Consider the following 18,577-nt stretch of genomic DNA (forward strand, 5'->3'; position numbering starts at 1 on the left):
CAGGGCTGTACAGCCCACATTCAGACCCTGTGTCAGGGAACCATTGTTCCCAGTTGTCTACCCAGCTCCTGGGATTTTGTCCACTTCCTTCTTGCTTGCATACTGAAATATACTCATATTCATGACAGTGGTCTTCCCCCCCTGCTCCCCACAGTCATAAGCAGGACTTTGTATTGCCTATTGGTCCCATTCCAATGGTTCCCTGGTGCCCTCATTCTAGGAGTCCTCTGTCACGTTTGTTCTTTTCAATACCAAGGGGAATATCATAGCAATGGAGTGCAATGGTTGTCATCATACCCTGGTTCTTCAATCCTTTGGCAATCGGAGCTGGTACAATCTTGCTCAGCAGAGTTTGCCAGAATAATAACAGATCTCTATGTGCGTCCCCTTTCCACTGAGATCATTTTGGGCCTGGCTATTGGTGCTTGAAATGCTCCTATTTTTGCACTTTCTCGCATGTTAAAGGCAAATAGCCAGAACTGTCCTAGCGCTAAATATGATGTTCCTTTTAACTGAGTCTCACCAGCACAATATTGTTTGGCCTGAAATTGGTACTGAATAGAAATGACCAAAAACCACTTGTTAACAGTTCAGGTAGGACTTTTGTTCTCATGTAGGGAGTGCAATGAGTACATCCATTTATTTACTCTTTTAATGGTGTACTCACAACTGGAAATTGTTACTTAAAAGGAAATCATAATATGGTGGCTACCAATAAACTTATTTTATGCATCTGAAGTACCAAGAGAAACTCATCACCTGTTGTTAGTCAACTGTATCAAAACCAGTAAAATGTTTCTTGAACTCCTCAGTGAAATCTCTTTGTCTTCCTCTAGCAGAAAATAAAATTGCATTCTTCTGAATCTTTCTGCAAGCTAGATTATACCTTGCAGAGGTATGTATACCTCCCTGCATCCGTGAGACATAATGAACTTGGCAGAGAATTTGTCCCCAGCGAGAGACTGGTGGTCTTCCCATTGTTCTCACTCCTTGGGCTTCCTGAAGGAAGAGGCTAATTTTATATAATTAGTTGTTTCATCTGAACCTTTTTCTTTTTAATGGGATAGATGTAAGCTCTTGTGACAAATTAACTTCAGCAAGGAAATTTATCTCTTTCACAAGGGTGGTATTGCTACCTCAAGGTTTAAGAAGTTATGACACTGAAAAATTAGGAGTTTGGCTTAAAAATCATGCACATCTTTTAAAAAGCAACAAAAAGATCTTTGGAAAGCTTGTGATATTGTGGTTCCAGGAACTGAGAGTTACTGAAAGTTATGCCAGATGTTGTGGGACTTGCAATAAAATTGGCAGAATTCTTACCAGGTAAGAAACATCCTTCATTGTCCACCTTTAAATATCCAAAGATAATGCATTTTACAAACACGCAATACTTGTAGCAATAATGTTTTTGTATTCTGCCGTCCTTACTTTCCTGGTACTGCTGAAACTGGTAAAAGCTGTAATTAAGCTGTCATACCTAATTTTAAAATACAGTTAACATTTAATTCTTATTTTAAGCTAGTTTTGAAGTAAAAAGGCAATATATTGGGAACTGAGCCAGAGCTTAAGAACACATTTTTTTAAATGACATCTGAAAAATGTATTACAAAGTGGGAGAATTTTTTTTTTTAAAGTGTATTATCTGAGGTATGTGTTGTGATACAGCACTGGAGTCTTGCACCAAAATATAACTTTGAAAAACTTAACTAATTCATATCTGAACTGTATATAATTAACTTTTTAGGTAGGAAGGGTAATTTGAGATTGTTTCAAGCTGTGTGTAGAACGTAGAAAGTGTTTAATTTTCTTTTTTTAATTATACTCATGCATAATAAACTGAGTGAATGTGGGGTGTGAATTAAGAGAATGTGTATTTGTACATTATTATTATTACTACTAATGTATTTTGAAACTGAAAAGAAAATTACTATTGGTTAGGTATTCACATTTGTTAAGGGTAATAGTCTATTAAAAGTACTTGTCTGTTCTGCAGGACTTGTTCAGTGACGTAAGTCAACATTTTCCAGAGTAAATGCAGATCAGCAGTATTATATTGTCAGCTTGAAGTTGGTATCTGGTAGCGTTCCATGATGGATTAATCGCAGTGGGTAAGGCATTTTTTGAAAAAGATGATTTGAGTATACTTCAGTGAGCTGACAGTTTGTAAAGGTGGTTGCAATGAACTACCAGGTTACAGCCTGTCTGGAATAATTGAAGCACCTCATCAGGGGCCCAGGAAGCATATTTTTCTTTATCACACAGCTTTGGTCGCAGGCTTTGCATTACTTAATAGACACAGAGTGGGAATATTAATATGGCAGAAGAATATATAATATTAAAGGAGATTTCAGATTATTGAATACTGCTTGCCAACACTTAAAGGGGCGTTTTCAATTCTGCAAATTATACGCTTGCGTATGTCAGGCAGTCACTTGTTAATACCTCAAAATTAGAACAGTGTATTTTGCTCTATTTAGTAATGGACATATTGCTGTAAAAATACATTGAAATAAATTTAAGACTACTAGCTTTTCTATTTGTGAATGAAATTACCCTGACAAATGGTGCTGCTTTTTTCTTGTGCATATATATAAAAAAGCTGTGCTTTAACTGCAGAGTGATGAACCTTATCTGTGCTAACACTGAAATAGCAAATGTAGGTGGTAATGTTTATAGTGTAGTCAAAAGCACGACCTGAGCACATGCATACATTATTGAGCTAGTATCAATCTGACTAGCTCATTTGCCAGTACCGGTGAAATTGTAAAAAATCAGGATCATGGGCAAATTGTACAGCTTGTGCCAATTTTGATGCCATTAGAACTTTGCTGCTATTGGTGTCGGAGCTAGTTAGGTTAACACTAGGCTATCGTTAATACGATTATATGTTGCGTATGTGTTGCACACGTTTGGTCACGCTGTAGGCATGCCAAGAGATAGTGGCCATATCATCACACATATTCACTGTCTTCTAGCTCTCCTCCTGGAAAGCCACCCTCCGGGAGGAGAATGACAACACCGAGATTTTCTGAGCCAGGTTTATGCAGTCGGGATGTACCTATATGGTGGAACTAGGGAAGAGTCCCTAATGAGGAGTAGGCGCTTCGCTTTGCTTTCCATTCTTGTAAGTTAGGTACTTAGCCCATCCCTGGAGGTATTCAAAAAGCGCGTAGACAAGGCGCTTCAGGACATGGTTTAGTGTGGGCATGGTTGATGGTTGGACTCGATGATCTTAAAGGTCTTTTCCAACCTGAACGATTCTATGATTCTGTATTACTGAAAGCAGCCTTGTATGTGCCCAAATACCTGGTCTTTCAGGTTTCCTCAGTCACCAGCTTTTCTTCTAAGGCTTCCAGTGAAGGCACTAGGTACGTCTTCTGGTAAGTGGTGGACAGTGATGACTTTGCAGTTTGGGGGAGAGAAGATATGGGTTCAAAATAATTTGATAAACTTTGCCTGCTTTTACTAGTCCCTTCAGGCAAACTCCTCTATTGCAAATATTTTCTTTAATAGCAAGCAAGAACTGAAACCAACTCTTATCATTTGCATTTTGAAGGTATTTTCATTTTTTTGTTCCCTAGCATAGTCTTTTGTGTTACTTATGTGTGATTATAATTTTCTCCATTTTAGTTATGTTTTGTTATTTTTCTGTAAAATTTCTGTCTTTAACTTGTTTTTAGCATAGGAATACTTATAAATGCAGGCAGAAAATAACTGATTTGGAAAGCATGACAAGTAGATCGGTGTATGTATCATTCCTACTCTATAAGGCTTTCGGTTTAATTATTTCAAGTTTGCAAAAATAAGCTTTTAAAAAAATAAACTGTGAAATACATGGTTGGCTGTGGAGGCTTTTTATAATGTCTTATTAGAAGAAGTTTTACTTTCTGTAGTGTTTGCTTTTTCTACAGTACTATAGCTTTACTTTTATACTTACTGTTTTAACACAGAGGAATTGCTTGGAATGTCACTTCTAATTTTAACTGCCAGTTTGGTTCTTGACTTGATACAGCTAACAGTAGATTTATTCCCACCCCCCCCCACCCCGCCTACAGCAACAAATCTCCTATTGTAAAACCCTTTCATAATGACACATTTCCTCCTCCCCACAATGGTACATCAAGTCAGATTTACAGGAATGCAAAAATAGCTCAAACATGCCACTCTGTCTGACAGTTTTAAAAGTTTCTCAGTGCTTTCATTTTTTGAAACCTTTTTTTTTTTTTTTTCCCTACCCAGTCTGAAGAAAAACAGCAGGCTGGAGTCTGCAATAACGTAGTTACAAATTCCAGTTACAATGCAAGTTACGAATTCACTGCAGATAGTTAGAACAACTGAAAAAACGTACCAATGTAATTTCAAATACTGTGTGCTTCCCTCACTGCTGTAGAATGTGTTTTCAGTCTTTATGCTTTCTAATTGCAAAAATGTTATTTTTTACTCTATCAGAGAACTTCTCTATGCAATGTATACTTCAGATTGCTCGTGAATCTGGAGCTAGCTACTTGAGTGACAGTTGCTGGTTTAATATCATTAAGCTTCCTTTACAGAGGAGCTGTGTACAGTTATGTAGGTATGAATATGCAGTTAGCAGACACCTGCTCATGTGTTTTGGTATGGCTATCTCTTATTTCAGTTTTAGGCGTGGACTCCACAGAAACAGGGATGTTGTCACTACTCTGAGGTGAAACTGATGACAGTTACAATGGACAGTAGTGGATTTAGTAGTACGGTAGTACTTTGGATTTATAACAGCATGCTGATAGCAAAGCTTGGCCAATCATTTGGCAAAGTCAATTGAAAGCGTTTCTGCTAATTGTAGGTCTTGGGCACTCTTCTACGTTAGCAGTTTTACTAGGATATTTAAGAAAAATCTAATGAATCATTTAATGTCCTCCTCAAATCAGTGTTTTAAAACAATTTCCTGATCTGGGAGGTGATGGGGTGCTTGTAGACTTCATCAGTATTTTGAGAAAGATGTAATAGTTCAAGGCCTAGTTGCTGTTTGGCATTTCGATTGATCCAGTAAGGTTTTTTTATAACAATTATCCAAAATAACCAATGGTAGGAAGAAAAAAACCAATATTTTGGATTGTAACACATTACTATAGATCTGATTTTGATCCTATTTGCCATGAATAAAGACCAAATCATTAGAAGTTACCCTTTTATTAAAATCAAACCCAGAAAAAGAAAATAAAAGCTAGTCAAAATAAGCTCATATTATGCACTTAAAGTAAGAGAGAAATTTTGGATCTCTTCAGATACTGAAAACCAAAGCTGATCTCTATCAGATACGCATAATGGTTCCCTTGATTACAATTTTGTCATTTCATTTATAAATAAATTTCTTGTTAGTTTTTTGTGTGACAGACAGAGCATAGCTCATCTAAATGATGAAAAGTCTGCAATAATAATAATACTGAAGGTCTTTGGTTTTGTGTAAGGATGTGGGAGATGTTTTGCAGCAACATGTATTTTCTTTTCTGGCAGCCTTATGCTCTTTCATCTTTTTTTCTTGTTTGTCTTCTTGTTCCCTCTCGCATACAGAAAAAGTAAATGCGTATCCTCTGATCACTGTACTTGATTGTGTATCTTGGAAAAGCATTCAGATTCATCTGAAGTTGCAGCATTGTTTTATTCCAGCTTCCACTGGTGTAGGGAGTGGAGTAACTTGTCTCTAAAGAGGCTCTTGTGCTGCAGCATCTGCTGTTTTAAAATGCAGAAAGCTTGAAATACTCTGAACCATGCTCTCTCGTGTTTGTAGTTATGTTGTATGTCAACTGCATTGTGTGACAAACCTTACTAATACAAATTCTTGTTAATGATTTGATAAGGTTTTTTGCTAACCACTTGCCAATTTGTTTGTATTATATGGATGCCTTTCATATACAAATCCAAATGTGAAGCCTTTAAGTCTTGGCAAGTATAGCAAAGTACATGGAAGCTGTGATTCTTCACTCCTGGTCTTCCTGAATACCTGACTTGTCTGAAAGCCATGCAACAGGGTGTTGCTTCTCTTTATATCCTGACAGGCTTCCCCTTACTGCAGATGTATGTGTTGGAGGAAATCTTAAATCTAGGGAGTTGCTATATTTGCATGTTTCATCTGTGGGGCATGAATATCAGCAGAGGAACTATTTTCTGTAGGGATGAAAAGAGGAAAAGTTGTTGGAATTGATTGAGTATTTTTTGGACAGAGGCTGGAGTCTTTCATGTACTCAGAGCTGAGTGTTAAATTGTCTCAGACCTTTGTTAACTTCTGAAATAAACCCCTTCATTTGATCATATCTTTTCTGAAAGATTGCCAGCTCTTGAAGGAATCAGGTTGCACTTGTTCACTTTTCAAGTGAGGGTTATCTGGGAGACTATATTGGTGTTGATATCTTACTTCAAAATTTAAGGAATCAAAATAGTTATCAGCATCATTGTGGTGGAGAACTCTTCCGAATTAGTCTGCTGTTTGTTTTTTGAACTATTATTGCCTATGTTCCCAAGCTGACTTTAGCTGTTGCTTATAAAAACTTCTATTTTACTTTACCTGGTAGAACCTCAAAGAGTCCCTCACTCGATAGCACCTGAGAATCGCTTCTGGGTTACCATGTATGCTCGACTTGCTGAATTCTATAAATAAAACAGCTCCCAATGTAGCACTTGTATATCTCCCAAAACTCACTGTGCTTTTTCACTACTTTCCCGTTTTTTAAACCATCAATTAGCTGCTTTTCAGTCTACAGGACAATACATCCCTTTTAGACCAGCCCAGACTGAATAATATTTCAAAGAGTTCAATGTACAAGTGGTTTCTAGAGAAGTCTGGTTGCTTTTTCTTAGTCTATTAAGCCTTCTTTCTTGACTTCAGACATATTTCAGTATAACATCATGTGCTTTTTCCCTGCTCCTCTCTTTTATTTTAACCTTCTGTCACCTTTGGATTTTGATTTGTGCTTTGATAACTGTGTTTGGAGTATTCATTTAATAAGTCGTAAAAGGTGGGAAGGAGGGACTAAATATAGACTTTCTCAAGGAAATCCTTGTTAGACTTTCTGAAACGTCACCTGTTTGTTACTCCTCAGTCTTACCATAGTCTTACAGTCTTACTGTATTAAATTTTCTCTTTTGTGCTCATGGAAGACAATGGTATTACCAGGTAAGTAAAGGGTCTTTTTGTGAGAAAATGCAGGATCAAGCCATCCATTTAAAAGTGAACATGAAAGTCTTGGCAAAAAGTTTTGAGTCTGATTCTGGCAGACTAAATAACACGGTATAAATGCAGAGAAAGAGATAGACAAGAAAACTTGTGTATATTAAGCAGGTGTTATAAATATGAACATTTTAATGAAGTTATTCATTAAGTGTCAAATATGTGGAACTAAAGCTCAGGCTTTTGATAAAACTGGTTTACAATATGAAGAAGTTTTCATCTTTAGGATCACTTGGAATAAAGAAGTACTGGAGGAAGGAATGTTGAAATAAGAATTTACATTAATCCGTGCAGAATCTCACTGAAGTAGAGAATGAGCTCTGCAACATTCATGTCGGGAACCTGCAATGAGGAAGTGTATGCATGCATGTTCTAAGGGTTATTTGTTACCAGATAGGTGTTAAGGATAAAAAATGGATAATAGAAGTTTTAAGGGAAAAAAGATTAATTCTGAGGGAGTGATTGATAGCTTCACTCTTCTGAAAAATGAGTCACACTTACTAAACTAGAAGAAGAGACTGCATCTTCTCTGCAGAGTGCTCACAAAAAATGATAGTGGTAATTTGTATCATATTGCACTCTGCAATATGTCCATATCACTTAATATCATTTGAATTGCATAGCCAGAGACAATGTTCAAAGTTTCAAGTGATGATAAAGAAATCCCTTTTAAATAAAAATTGAAGAGAAATGCCTCCTGTAAGATTGCATGTTATTTTGTTCACTTGAAAGTGTCCTACTCTTGAATAGAATCTGACATTTGATTCAGCCTTATTAGTAAATATGGAAGGTGGAATGAGCTGGGCTTGCCTGGTTTGCTTAAGAATGAGGTGGCATCTAAACTTTTGAATACCTGCAATATGAAAAAACCCTAACTACTGAGTTCCTTTTTTTCTTAGTTTCCTGCGTGGTCTTTTCTAACAGTTTATTCCCATTACAGCTCATTGAGCTGAAGTAGGATGACACAGATCTGTAATTAAAGAATGTCTGTATCCTTCTGCCTAGTGACTATTATGCTTTGTTGTCTTTATATCTACATGTTGCGTTGGCTGTGAACAGCCAAACAGAAGGACTTCCCAGTCAGGTTCCAGATCCTCATGTTTTGTCATCTTTATGTCTTGCAGAGTTCTGAAGCCTCGGAAGTGGTAATCCTGGAGCGCTGCTGGATTGTGGAGTTCAGGAGTAAAACAGATGTTTCAATAGTTCTCAGTAAGTAAGACATAGCTCAGTGTGTTCAGTGTGAATTTTTTATTTCTGTCAACAAAAATGACAACAAAAAACCCCAACCACCCAGGCATTGAAACTTTGCTAAAAACTTAGCTAAAAATACATCCTGTTGTCTGTTACATGCATACATCTAAATACTGCTTGTCTCTGAATTCATGCCTAAAAAGAAAATCCTAAAAGCTGCTGTTTTACTTATTCTAAAATCAAGTGAAAGTCATATGTCATCTTCTTCCTCTGACAATAAATAGAAGTTTGAGGTTCTGTTTTGTTAGGTATTATGTACAATATGGGGTTTGTGTTGTTGCATAGCCAATTCATCTTATTCTTGAATGATTAATCATTGCTAACCTCCCTATTAAATGAGGGGTTTCCTGTTTTAGTCACCTTCTATCAATTCTTCATTAATAAAATTGTTAAAAGCAGTAGAAAAAAATCAGTTATTTCATAGAAATCAGAATCATTATTTTAGTGGAAAGATTTTATTTGGAGAAAATGCTGACATAGTTTCCTCTGTAGGAACAACTCAAGTAGCCATTGTGTTAGAAATTTTTTGTGATGTGGATTCTTTCTGATACCACTGCAGATTTTTGAAGTCCTTAGATCAATTTGCCATTTTCTGTTAGCTGTAATGGTCTAAGAGCAGTTTTGGTAGGCTACTAAAACTAGCTACAGGGGAAAAAAGGTTATGCTGCATTTGTGGGCTTGATGGTCAGCTTTACGTCTGGTAGAAGTTCCTACCTTCTTTTTTCTATACTCACCAAAATCTCCAGTCCACTTCAAGGGAAATGTTGTATTAATTATACTAACTTCTGTCCTCCGCTGCTGAAATGATTGTTAGTGTTTGTTCACATCTGAGAAGGTAGTGACTTAAGATGTATTCATTGTGGGTTTTATCCTTTCCTGGGTGGTGTTCTGGGGAATAGCTCAAATCCTGCATCTTTAGTAGTGGAATTAAATTTTATGTCTTGTGCCTGATGTTGAGGCACTGCATCAAAAAGGACTTATTTCTGGATTTGGAAGCATTGCTTTTCCTAACTATAACAGCTGAATGATTACCGTTGACTCTCACACTGAGACTTTTCTAATTATGTTCTTATTGAGTCTAATTCATTGATTGGAATCATCAGCTTTATGAGGTGGTGATGTTACAGTTTGAGTATACAGTCATCTCAGTTCCCTTCTGGCACTTCTTTTACAATGCTTGGACATAATGCAACTGAACTGAACCAAGAATACAATTGTAATCGCTGACAGGACTCTTTCAATTAGCTTTGAAGACTGCAAGCAGGACAGTTTCTGTGGCAGTGAGACTGGCAGGTTTTAAGTCCAAATGCTGGGGAAGTAGACAACAATGAATACTGAGTAAGCACTTCAGGCTGCCTGTGGAGAGAAAGAGGCTGTTAACATGTATGGAGAAAGAAATACGCTTGCATAGTTAGGAACAGAAATTGCTAGCTGAGAGACAGACTTTCCAAAACAAAGTTTTTGAGGGTCAGTAGTGTGGTTAGAGGTAAGGGTGGCATTCTGACCAGCCTCTAAAAATATATTAAAGGAGAAAAGATGAAACGGTACAGAAGACTCTAGGTATGCAGAGCCAACAAATGATGATGAGTAGTTGGGGCACGACCAAAGAAATACAACAGAAGATAGAGGAAGAGACAGACAGGTAGAGCAGAAATGGATTTCAAACTTGGCAATTTCCTGTGCCAGAGAAAAAGGACAACAGCCTGGCTGATGATTTGTTGGTGTATTGGGTTTGTGTGGTGGGGTTTTGGTAGAGGGGGAGGGGCCGCAGGGGTGGCTCCTGTGAGAAGCTGCTAGAAGCTTCCCCAGCTCCAAGTCAGACCTGCCTCTGGCCAAGGCTGACCCAGTCGGCGATGGTGATAGTGCCTCTGGGATAACTGATTTGAGAAGGGAAACCTGCAGCGGAAAGGGGTGAGTGGAATGTGAGAGAAACCCCTCTGCAGACAGCAAGGTCAGTGAAGAAGGAGGAAGAGGAGGTGTACTGGAGGAGGGGATGCCCCTGCAGCCCGTGGTGAGACGGCAGGCTGTCCCCCTGCAGCCCATGGAGGTGAGTAGGGGAGCAGATGCCCACCTGCAGCCCGGGGAGGTGCCCACACTAGAGCAGGGGGATGCCCCTGAAGATGGCTGTGACTCTGCAGGAAAGCCCGTGCTGGAGCAGTCTGTGCCTGAAGGACTGCAGCCTGTGGAAAGGACCCATGCTGGGAGCAGTTCATGAAGAGCTGCAGCCTGTGGGAGGGACCCCACGCTGGAGCAGGGGAGCAGTGAGGAGTCCTGCCCCTGAGGAGGAAGGAGCGGCAGAGACAACGTGTGACGAACTGACCCCAATCCCTATTCCCTGTCCCCCTGTGCTTTTGGGGGGAAGAGGCAGAGGAAACTGGGAGTGGAGTTGAGCCCAGGAAGAAGGGAAGAGTGGAGGAGGAAGGTGTTTTAAGATTTAGTTTTACTTCTCATTATCCTGTTTTGATTTGATTTGTAGTAAATTAAATTGGTTTTGTTTTTCCACAAGTTGAGTCTTTTTTTTTTTTTTTTTTTGCCCATGACCATAATTGGTGAGTGATCCCTCCCTGTCCTTGTCTCAACCCACAAGCTTTTCTTTATATTTTCTCCTGCCCATCCCACCAGGGAGGAGGAGCGAGCAAGCGGCCTTGTGGTGCTTTGTTGATGTCTGGGCTTAAACCGTGACAGTTGGATGGGAAAAGAAAAAGAAAGCCAGACTACTATGAGGTATTAGAACAAAACTGAAGACAAATGACGATCATACAGCATCTACTGAGTGAGGATAAAATACCAAAAGAAGTGAAATAATAATCCATGTACTGTAGGGGAGAACAAAATTCAGAAGACAAAACAGGAGAAAAGCAAAACTCAGGAACTAAGAAGAGAGATCTTTGTCAGTGGGGGCTTCGATCATGAAAAACTAGCTGCATTGTCACAAGAATATATCTATTGGCCATCAGGAGCCGAAAAAAGCCCTAAAATGTTTATCTGGGCCTTTAAAGGATTCAGGTGGAAGCAGGTTGGAAGGACATACCTGCTCACAATGTCAAATTCCTTGTGGAAGAGGGAGGAGAGCTGTTCCAGAACACAGCAGAAGCTCCAAGGAAGGAGGCAGAGTTGATCTGTGAGATTTAACTTGTGGTGTGGCTGGGAAGGGACATTTTTGTTATCTTGCAGGCTGCAAGATGAAGAAAATCGGCTAGGGGTTCAACTTGGAACCATGAGGAGGGTTTTTGGAGTGAGCTTTTGGCCAGTTGTCTCCATCTTTCTCTGAGTGGTGGGCTGAATCCTAGGAGACGTGAGTAAGAGTGAGAAATGGAGACTAACTGGGATATCTATGAAGATAAAGTAATAAAGGGCAGTGGAGTAAACATGGAGGGGAAAAACAAGGATGTTTTCATGCAACATCTAGTGATATTGTGGAGCTGATCATTGCCTCAGGGTAGTGTGGGCACTGAAACATGAGGGGAGTACAGAAGAGGTCAGGCAGTTGCAGAAGATAATCCTGTCAGTGCTTCAAGTGCAGTGCTCCCAAAGCAGCCTAGCTCAAAAGGTTTCTAAGCGGACCGTGAAAGGCAACAGAAGGAATTGTTAGGTGAACTATCATTCAGTGTGTGGCTGGTTGCTTGCATGCCCTCGTAACATGAACTATTAGCGGAACAGATCAGACACTGGTGTGAGATGGATCAGATTGAATGTGGCAGTTCACACGAGTGTGATTCATTCCTGAAATCCTGGAAGGTGTGATACAGAGAGCATTTCAACCCTTTTGTCCAAAAAGATCTTAAACCTGGAAACAGCTGCTGTGCAGTGAAATGTTTGAGCGATGCAACGTTAACTGCCTTGCCTTGGATTCTCCTCAGGAACAACCACCTTGTTCGCGCCATCTAAGCTTGCACCTTGTACAATACAGGCAGGCGTTGTAGCCTCAGTCACAGAAATATATAATCGTAGCTATTTAGAGAATAGCTGCATCTCTGCTGGACCTTGGAAACCCTGTAAAAGGTGGTTACTCTGCTGGGTTTATGTGCCCGGGTGCTGGCACAGGGGGCTGCAGGGCGGCCTCTGTGAGGAACGGCTGGGGCTGCCCCGTGCTGGACTCAGCCAGCTCCAAGCGACCCACCACCGGGCACGGCTCAGCCCCTCGGCCCTGCTGCTGGCACCTCGAGGAAAGCATATTTCAGAAAGTGTAAAACACTGCCCAGCAGTGAGGAGTGAGGGGAAAAAAGTGTGAGAAACAGCCCTGCGAGCACCAGAGTGTGAGCAGATGGAGGCAAGGAAGGGGTGATCTGGGTGCCTGAGCAGAGATTGCCCTGCAGCTCCTGGGGAGACCCCAGTGGAGCAGGTATTTCCCTGCAGCCTGTGGAGGGACCACGCTGCAGCCAGGGGTAAAGTGTTGAGGAGGAAGGAACAGCAGAGAGGAGCTGTTACAGACTGACCATAGCCATGCCGCTTGGGATGTGGGGAAGGTAGAGGAGTCAGAAGTGAAGTTGAGCCTGAGAAGAAGGGGGGAGTGGAGGGGGGGAAAGGCTCTTTGTTTCTCCCTAGTCAGCACTCTTTCAATTTGCAATAAATTAAATTATTTGTCCCATAAGATGAGTCTGGTTTGTCCGTGATGGTAATTGCTAAGTGATCTCCCTGACTTTATCTCGACCCATGAGCTGCTGCTGCTTTTCTCCCCCAGCCCTTGAAGAGGGGGAGTAAGCGAGCAGCTGGGCGGGTGGCTGTTGGCCAGCCAAGGTCAACACACCACGGTTAATTTGCATCCCGTGTTTTTCTTTAAGTGTTTTGTCCACTTCCAGATGTGTCAGTCTTTGAGCAGAAGATGCAGAAAGAGGCAACCAGGAACAAAAAGCTGTGTTAATGTTGGCAGTTTTTGGTTACTGTTAAGTTTCTCTGGAAGAGGTCAGTTAGAGCTGTGTGGCTAGATATTTGAACTTCTCCCAAGAGCAATCTGAAGTTGACCACTGTGTTGTATAGAGCCTCATGTGGGTGAGAGCAACGAACTCTGCCTGCCTCCTTTCCTCCACATGTTGTTGTACAACACAAAATTGGGACTGAACCCAAGAGATACAGGCACAATGAAATGAAATCAGATGTGAGAGACAGCATTCAAGGACTGCCTTCTCTGCATCTGTAAATCTCTCCTCTTTCAGGAAAAGAGATTCCTTTAAGAGACTGTATTAAGTGCATTACTGTGTGTGGTCCCACAGTGAGAACTAGGGAGGTGAGAGCTCTAACATCCAGGTAGGGCTAGTGAGGCAGGAGGAGGAAAGGAGAGAACAGAGCAAGAAGACAGAGCTTTTGATGCAAGGCCACAGTCATCTAAAACATTGCAGTGTATCAGGCAAAGAAAAGGTCTGCATATAGGAATACCCTTAAGAGGGCAAGCATTCCCTTTTGCCGTTTGTAGTGCGTAAGCCACTTAACTTGGAGCTTTTAGTTTCCTTCAATAGTAGTGGCTTGGAAAGGCAGGTCAGTATCGCTCCCTGTTTCAGAGGTGAAATAACTGAGGCATATGTTAAGGTTACTCTTGCAGACCTAGGCAGAGAATCAAGACCTCCGAATCCTGCCTTTTTTAAGGTAGACTGATGGTTCAGCCAGCGATGTGATGGTACTTCCTTTCAGCAAAAGCAGTCTACTGCTTTGCAAAGGCCACACTTAGTACTTTTGGTGAATGCTGCAGTATTTCTGTTCAGTGATCTTGAGATACCATTGTGGTATTTAAATATTTGTGTGGCCTGCCTTGCTTACAGCATAGGTGTGGTATTTAATGAAAGGGGAGAAGCAACGTGGTGTGTGTGGAAGCCTGCAGGTATTAAAAGAAACAAAGTATTACACTGCAGTAGTCAACCTGGGATATCACGCTATATTAATTTCAAATACCTCAGGCTCTTTATGAGCTTCTGTGGGGACTTAAATGGAGATTATAATGGTAACTTATATAAGTTTATTCCAGCATTGCAAAATAAGAAAAAAACAACACTGAAGATAAAATTTTTAATTAAATTCTTTATCTTTAATTGAAAATTTCACTTCCAAAGGAAGATTAACATAGCATCATGAGTAACCATGGGATGATTTCATCACTACTAATTTGAACATGAAATGCATCAGCATATAGAATTCAGGCAGCTTTGTGAATTAAAAGCCTCTGATGTCTGTATTAGAAATATCCTGCGGATATAATTTACGTATCAAAGCTTCTATTCTACTTTTGTTACAGCATATGGTGGTTAGCTGTGATGGTGCTTTATATTTTAGAGTGGCAGTTGCTCATTGATATTCTCAACCATTTTCCACTGCTGAGGTAGCAACTGAGAACTACTTTTTGCTAGTGTGTATGAAAAGAGAGAGACAACCTTTTAGCCTTTTTGAACTCTCTTACTTTGCATATTGGCATAGGAGGAAAAATAGCGATCCTCTAGAAAAGGAGAGGCTGTCGTCTTGGACATTGACCATGTGCTTTGTACAAGTTTTTATTTAAATCCTGCCAGTAATTTCTTTTTTACCCTATTCAACATGATTTTATGCTTATAACTCTCATTAATAAAAATAAAGCAAGCCATAGAGTATCAGTCTTCCTGTCACTGTTACATGTTTAGTAAAATAAAACAATAAAGCCGCCTTAAGAAAAAAAAGAAAATTAATAACAAAGGAAACAGCTTTAAAATCAAAGTGTTTTCCCCCTACCTTTGGAAATGTGATTGTTTTATTATTTTATATTTTAAAAGCTTTTCCATTAAACTGCAGTCTTTTGAAAGATAAAGGGTCAAGTCCAATAACTGCCTACGCTTTTTTTGGTGACTCAATTAATTATTTCTGACTTCACAGAAACCCAGGTTTCTGTGTAAGACATTATGATTAAAGTTACCATCAAGTACACTTTAAAAATTAAGAGGGACATCATTAAGACATTTTTAACAAGAAATTTGTTTTCATTTTTTAAAACAACTGAAATATCAAAGTACTTGCAGAGTAAAGAGGCAGTTGCTATCGTTAAATTGATAAACTTGGGAAATTTAAGTATTACTACAAAATAATGGGAACAAAAAAAGTTATCTGAGGATGATGGAACTAACACCAAAACACACTTCTGACTTTAAACAGTTGAGTTAGAGTAGAAAAGGCTTTCCAGTGCTACTGGGGATATCTCAGCTTCTCTTTGTGCTGTTTCCTTATTTGACAGCACTCCTGTTTGAGCAAGGGGGTTGAATTCTTTGAGCTGCAAAAGTCCTATGGGACTGTAACTTTCTATGCTGGCTTCTGTGGGAGAAAGTCTTGTTGAGATCACACTTCAGTAAAAGAGTTGTTGGCGAACAGAGTCCTGATCAGAAAAGGCTCTATGAACACACATGTTTGCTTTCCACTATCTGCGTCCTCAGCTCTTGCCTCCAGTTGAGTCTCTGATACTGAAATAAGGAAAAGTAGCAAGGTGGGCAAGCTGCTGGAAGGGCCGCTAAGCACCTGCTAGTGAGGTATCTCCACTTAAGAAGGTGCCTGAAGCAGTATAGCCACTGGACCACATTAGCTTTCCATAATGTCATCGTAAGTGATGTCTCTATTTCTGCCCACTTTATGTGTCAAGGGACAGGACGTCAAGGGTTTGAACATAGTTTTACACACTGTGGAAGTTGGGCAGTTTCTAGACTGCAAAACTTTCCTTCACAATGCGTGTATAGCAACACTACTGGCCAAGTGGATGTGAGTTTGTATAGTCCCGAGTGCTACACCTACCTGCTGTAGAGCAAACACAGAACGCTCTGCTACAGAATCTGTTCCCACAGATTTTACCAATGATGCCTCGGTCTTAGCTTGTTTTTGCAGCATTATCCAAGTGTCAGGTGCATTATGGAAGTGTCAGTGCTAACTTTTAGAGACCACTTCATGCATTAGAATTAGTAATATTTGGCCTTTTTTTTTTTGGTCTTTTTTCCCCCCTCCTGAGGCTAGTAGCTGTTACCGTTAATTTATTTTCAACTGGAAAGTTCAAAACTGAACTAACAGCGTAGGAGAAACAAGAAGAAACATTTTGATAGCTGACTATTTATTGCAATTGCAGACTACTGTTTAATGGCAAATATGAACAGTACTTTTGCTTTTAAGCACTCTGCTAGGTTCCAGGAAACAAATGAGATATGTTGGGAAAAGCTGAGGACAAAGGTTTGTAAAATGTTGATTTAGATAGATAGTGATTTCAGTTAGGTATATACAAATCTATTGTCAGGACAAACAGTATCAGGAAACTGTAGTTTACAGAATCAATATCGCAGTGTCTGATCTCAGAATCTCTCCCTCTCTCTCTGTTTTTTGAGTTTATGCAAGCTATCAAAAGGACCTATGTTGGTTCTTGTAGCTATGTAGACCTTCTTCAGTTCAAGAAGAAAAAGAGATAAAGATAGAACTATATACCATTTTGCTTTGAATTTAGGGCTAGTAAATTGAATGTTTGTTTTGCAAAGAAAACCATTGTGTTTAACTGCGTGAATGTCTTCCCTGGGTTTATGCTACTGAACTTGAAACCCCACTGGGGATGTCCAGCACTAAGATGAAAATTATTGTTCTGCTATTGCAGATTCCCAAGCAGATAGGAAAATTTTCTTAGTATTGTGTGTTCTTAAATCTTACATGTCCTCTTAATCAAAAATTATATCACAACAGTAAAACTAGGAATGCACACCAGACCAAGCATGGGTCTTGTTGAAGTCAATAGTAAATGTACTCAAAAGGTCAGGATTTTTTTCCAAAACTAACTCGTGGTAACTCATGTCAGCAATAACAGCATGACAAAGGATGCTTGTGTACTTGTATTTTCTACAGTAACTCCTTAGTTGTAAACTATAAAGTACTTTTGTCCATCCGTGAAATACTCCTGCGTTTAAGATGGTTCAATACAAATATAATTCTGCTGATATGTCTGCCACTCATTTGAGGCCTTAATTACATTTGTGGATCTGTTAGTTGTATTTTCAGAAAGATTAATTTCAGCTAAGTTTTGTCTCCCTACTGAAACTTGGAATTAAGTGTCTGAGCTTGTTAGAGTTTACTGTATGCAGCTGATTTAAAGTAATAGTCAACATAACAATCTGGGAGAGAAGAGCAAAGAGATGATGAACTTTATTATATAAATAAACCTGTGTGCTCCTTTATTGCAACAGACATTTTTGCCAATGTGTATTTTGGACATCATTTGTGTTTCTTCTAGTATGTTAACTTGTATGTAAACATGCATTGAAAGAGTACGGGAAATACATAAGTCACCAACTGCTTGATCTGCAGAATAAAACTTTCTACATTTGTAGTGAAGAATATTTTTCAGGTATTTTCATATGGTTTTCAGAATTTAACTTAGCTGTCAGAGTACTCCAAAGACCTAAATATAGCAGACTGTAGTGTTCTGAAGTGATAGTTTAGAATGAATTTCCAGATCTTAAAACTAGCACCTCTTAGATCAGAATAAAGTCGATTATGCCCACTCCTACTGCATTTCACTATCCATTTCTGGTTCCCTGCATATTAAGGGTGATTCAGTATGCTTTTTGTGCTTGGCAGTCTGATTTCCACAGCTAAGAGGTAAATATAAATAGCATGATTTCAATTGCAAAACACTGATTTCCTCCCAAAGCAGATGTTTTTTATCTAGCTAGTAGTAGGATATTTCAAGACAAGATCACTGTTCCTATTTACATTTTAAAATAAAGAGTAAAAAGAAAAGAACACCTTGATATGTTTGTGTTTTCATTGTTAAGTGTTGGCTTGTTTGTCTGACATTCTTTCCTTAGCTAAGGTATCCTAACTGCTTTTATTAAAATTGTCTGTGGTTTTGAAGACTGAATGGTATATGAAGGTGTTTTGCATGCCTGTAAATACATACATATATACATTCTTTTTTTTTTTTTTTTTAATTAGAATGACTGCTGGTTAATGTTGGTCTTGATGCTAGTTGACTACATGCCTTTTTTTTTTTTTTTCCTTTCCTTTTTCCGCTGGTAGCTCCAAAATACTATGAAATAAAAACAAACTTCAGAATCATCGAGGTTAGTGACAGAAGGGAGTAGACCACTGTGCTGTTGCAGATCTTACCAGAGCAGCAGAAAAGTTATTAGCTCTTCTAATTACTAATTT

The 18,577-nt window shown here is 39.2% G+C and overlaps 1 protein-coding gene across 14 annotated transcripts in view; it reads left to right on the forward strand.

Moving 5' to 3' along the window:
- INPP4B (inositol polyphosphate-4-phosphatase type II B) overlaps positions 1-18,577 on the forward strand; it is a 391,067-nt gene that overhangs the window by 120,336 nt on the left and 252,154 nt on the right. For all 14 annotated transcript variants that reach the window (XM_030016394.2, XM_030016386.2, XM_041123453.1 and 11 more), the window contains one exon: positions 8,329-8,413. In XM_030016394.2, the coding sequence (XP_029872254.1) occupies positions 8,329-8,413 (85 nt within the window). The remainder of the gene's footprint in view (positions 1-8,328; positions 8,414-18,577) is intronic.

The sequence above is a fragment of the Aquila chrysaetos genome, chromosome 1 (assembly GCF_900496995.4).
Source record: "Aquila chrysaetos chrysaetos chromosome 1, bAquChr1.4, whole genome shotgun sequence".
In the NCBI taxonomy this organism is placed as follows: Eukaryota; Metazoa; Chordata; class Aves; order Accipitriformes; family Accipitridae; genus Aquila; species Aquila chrysaetos.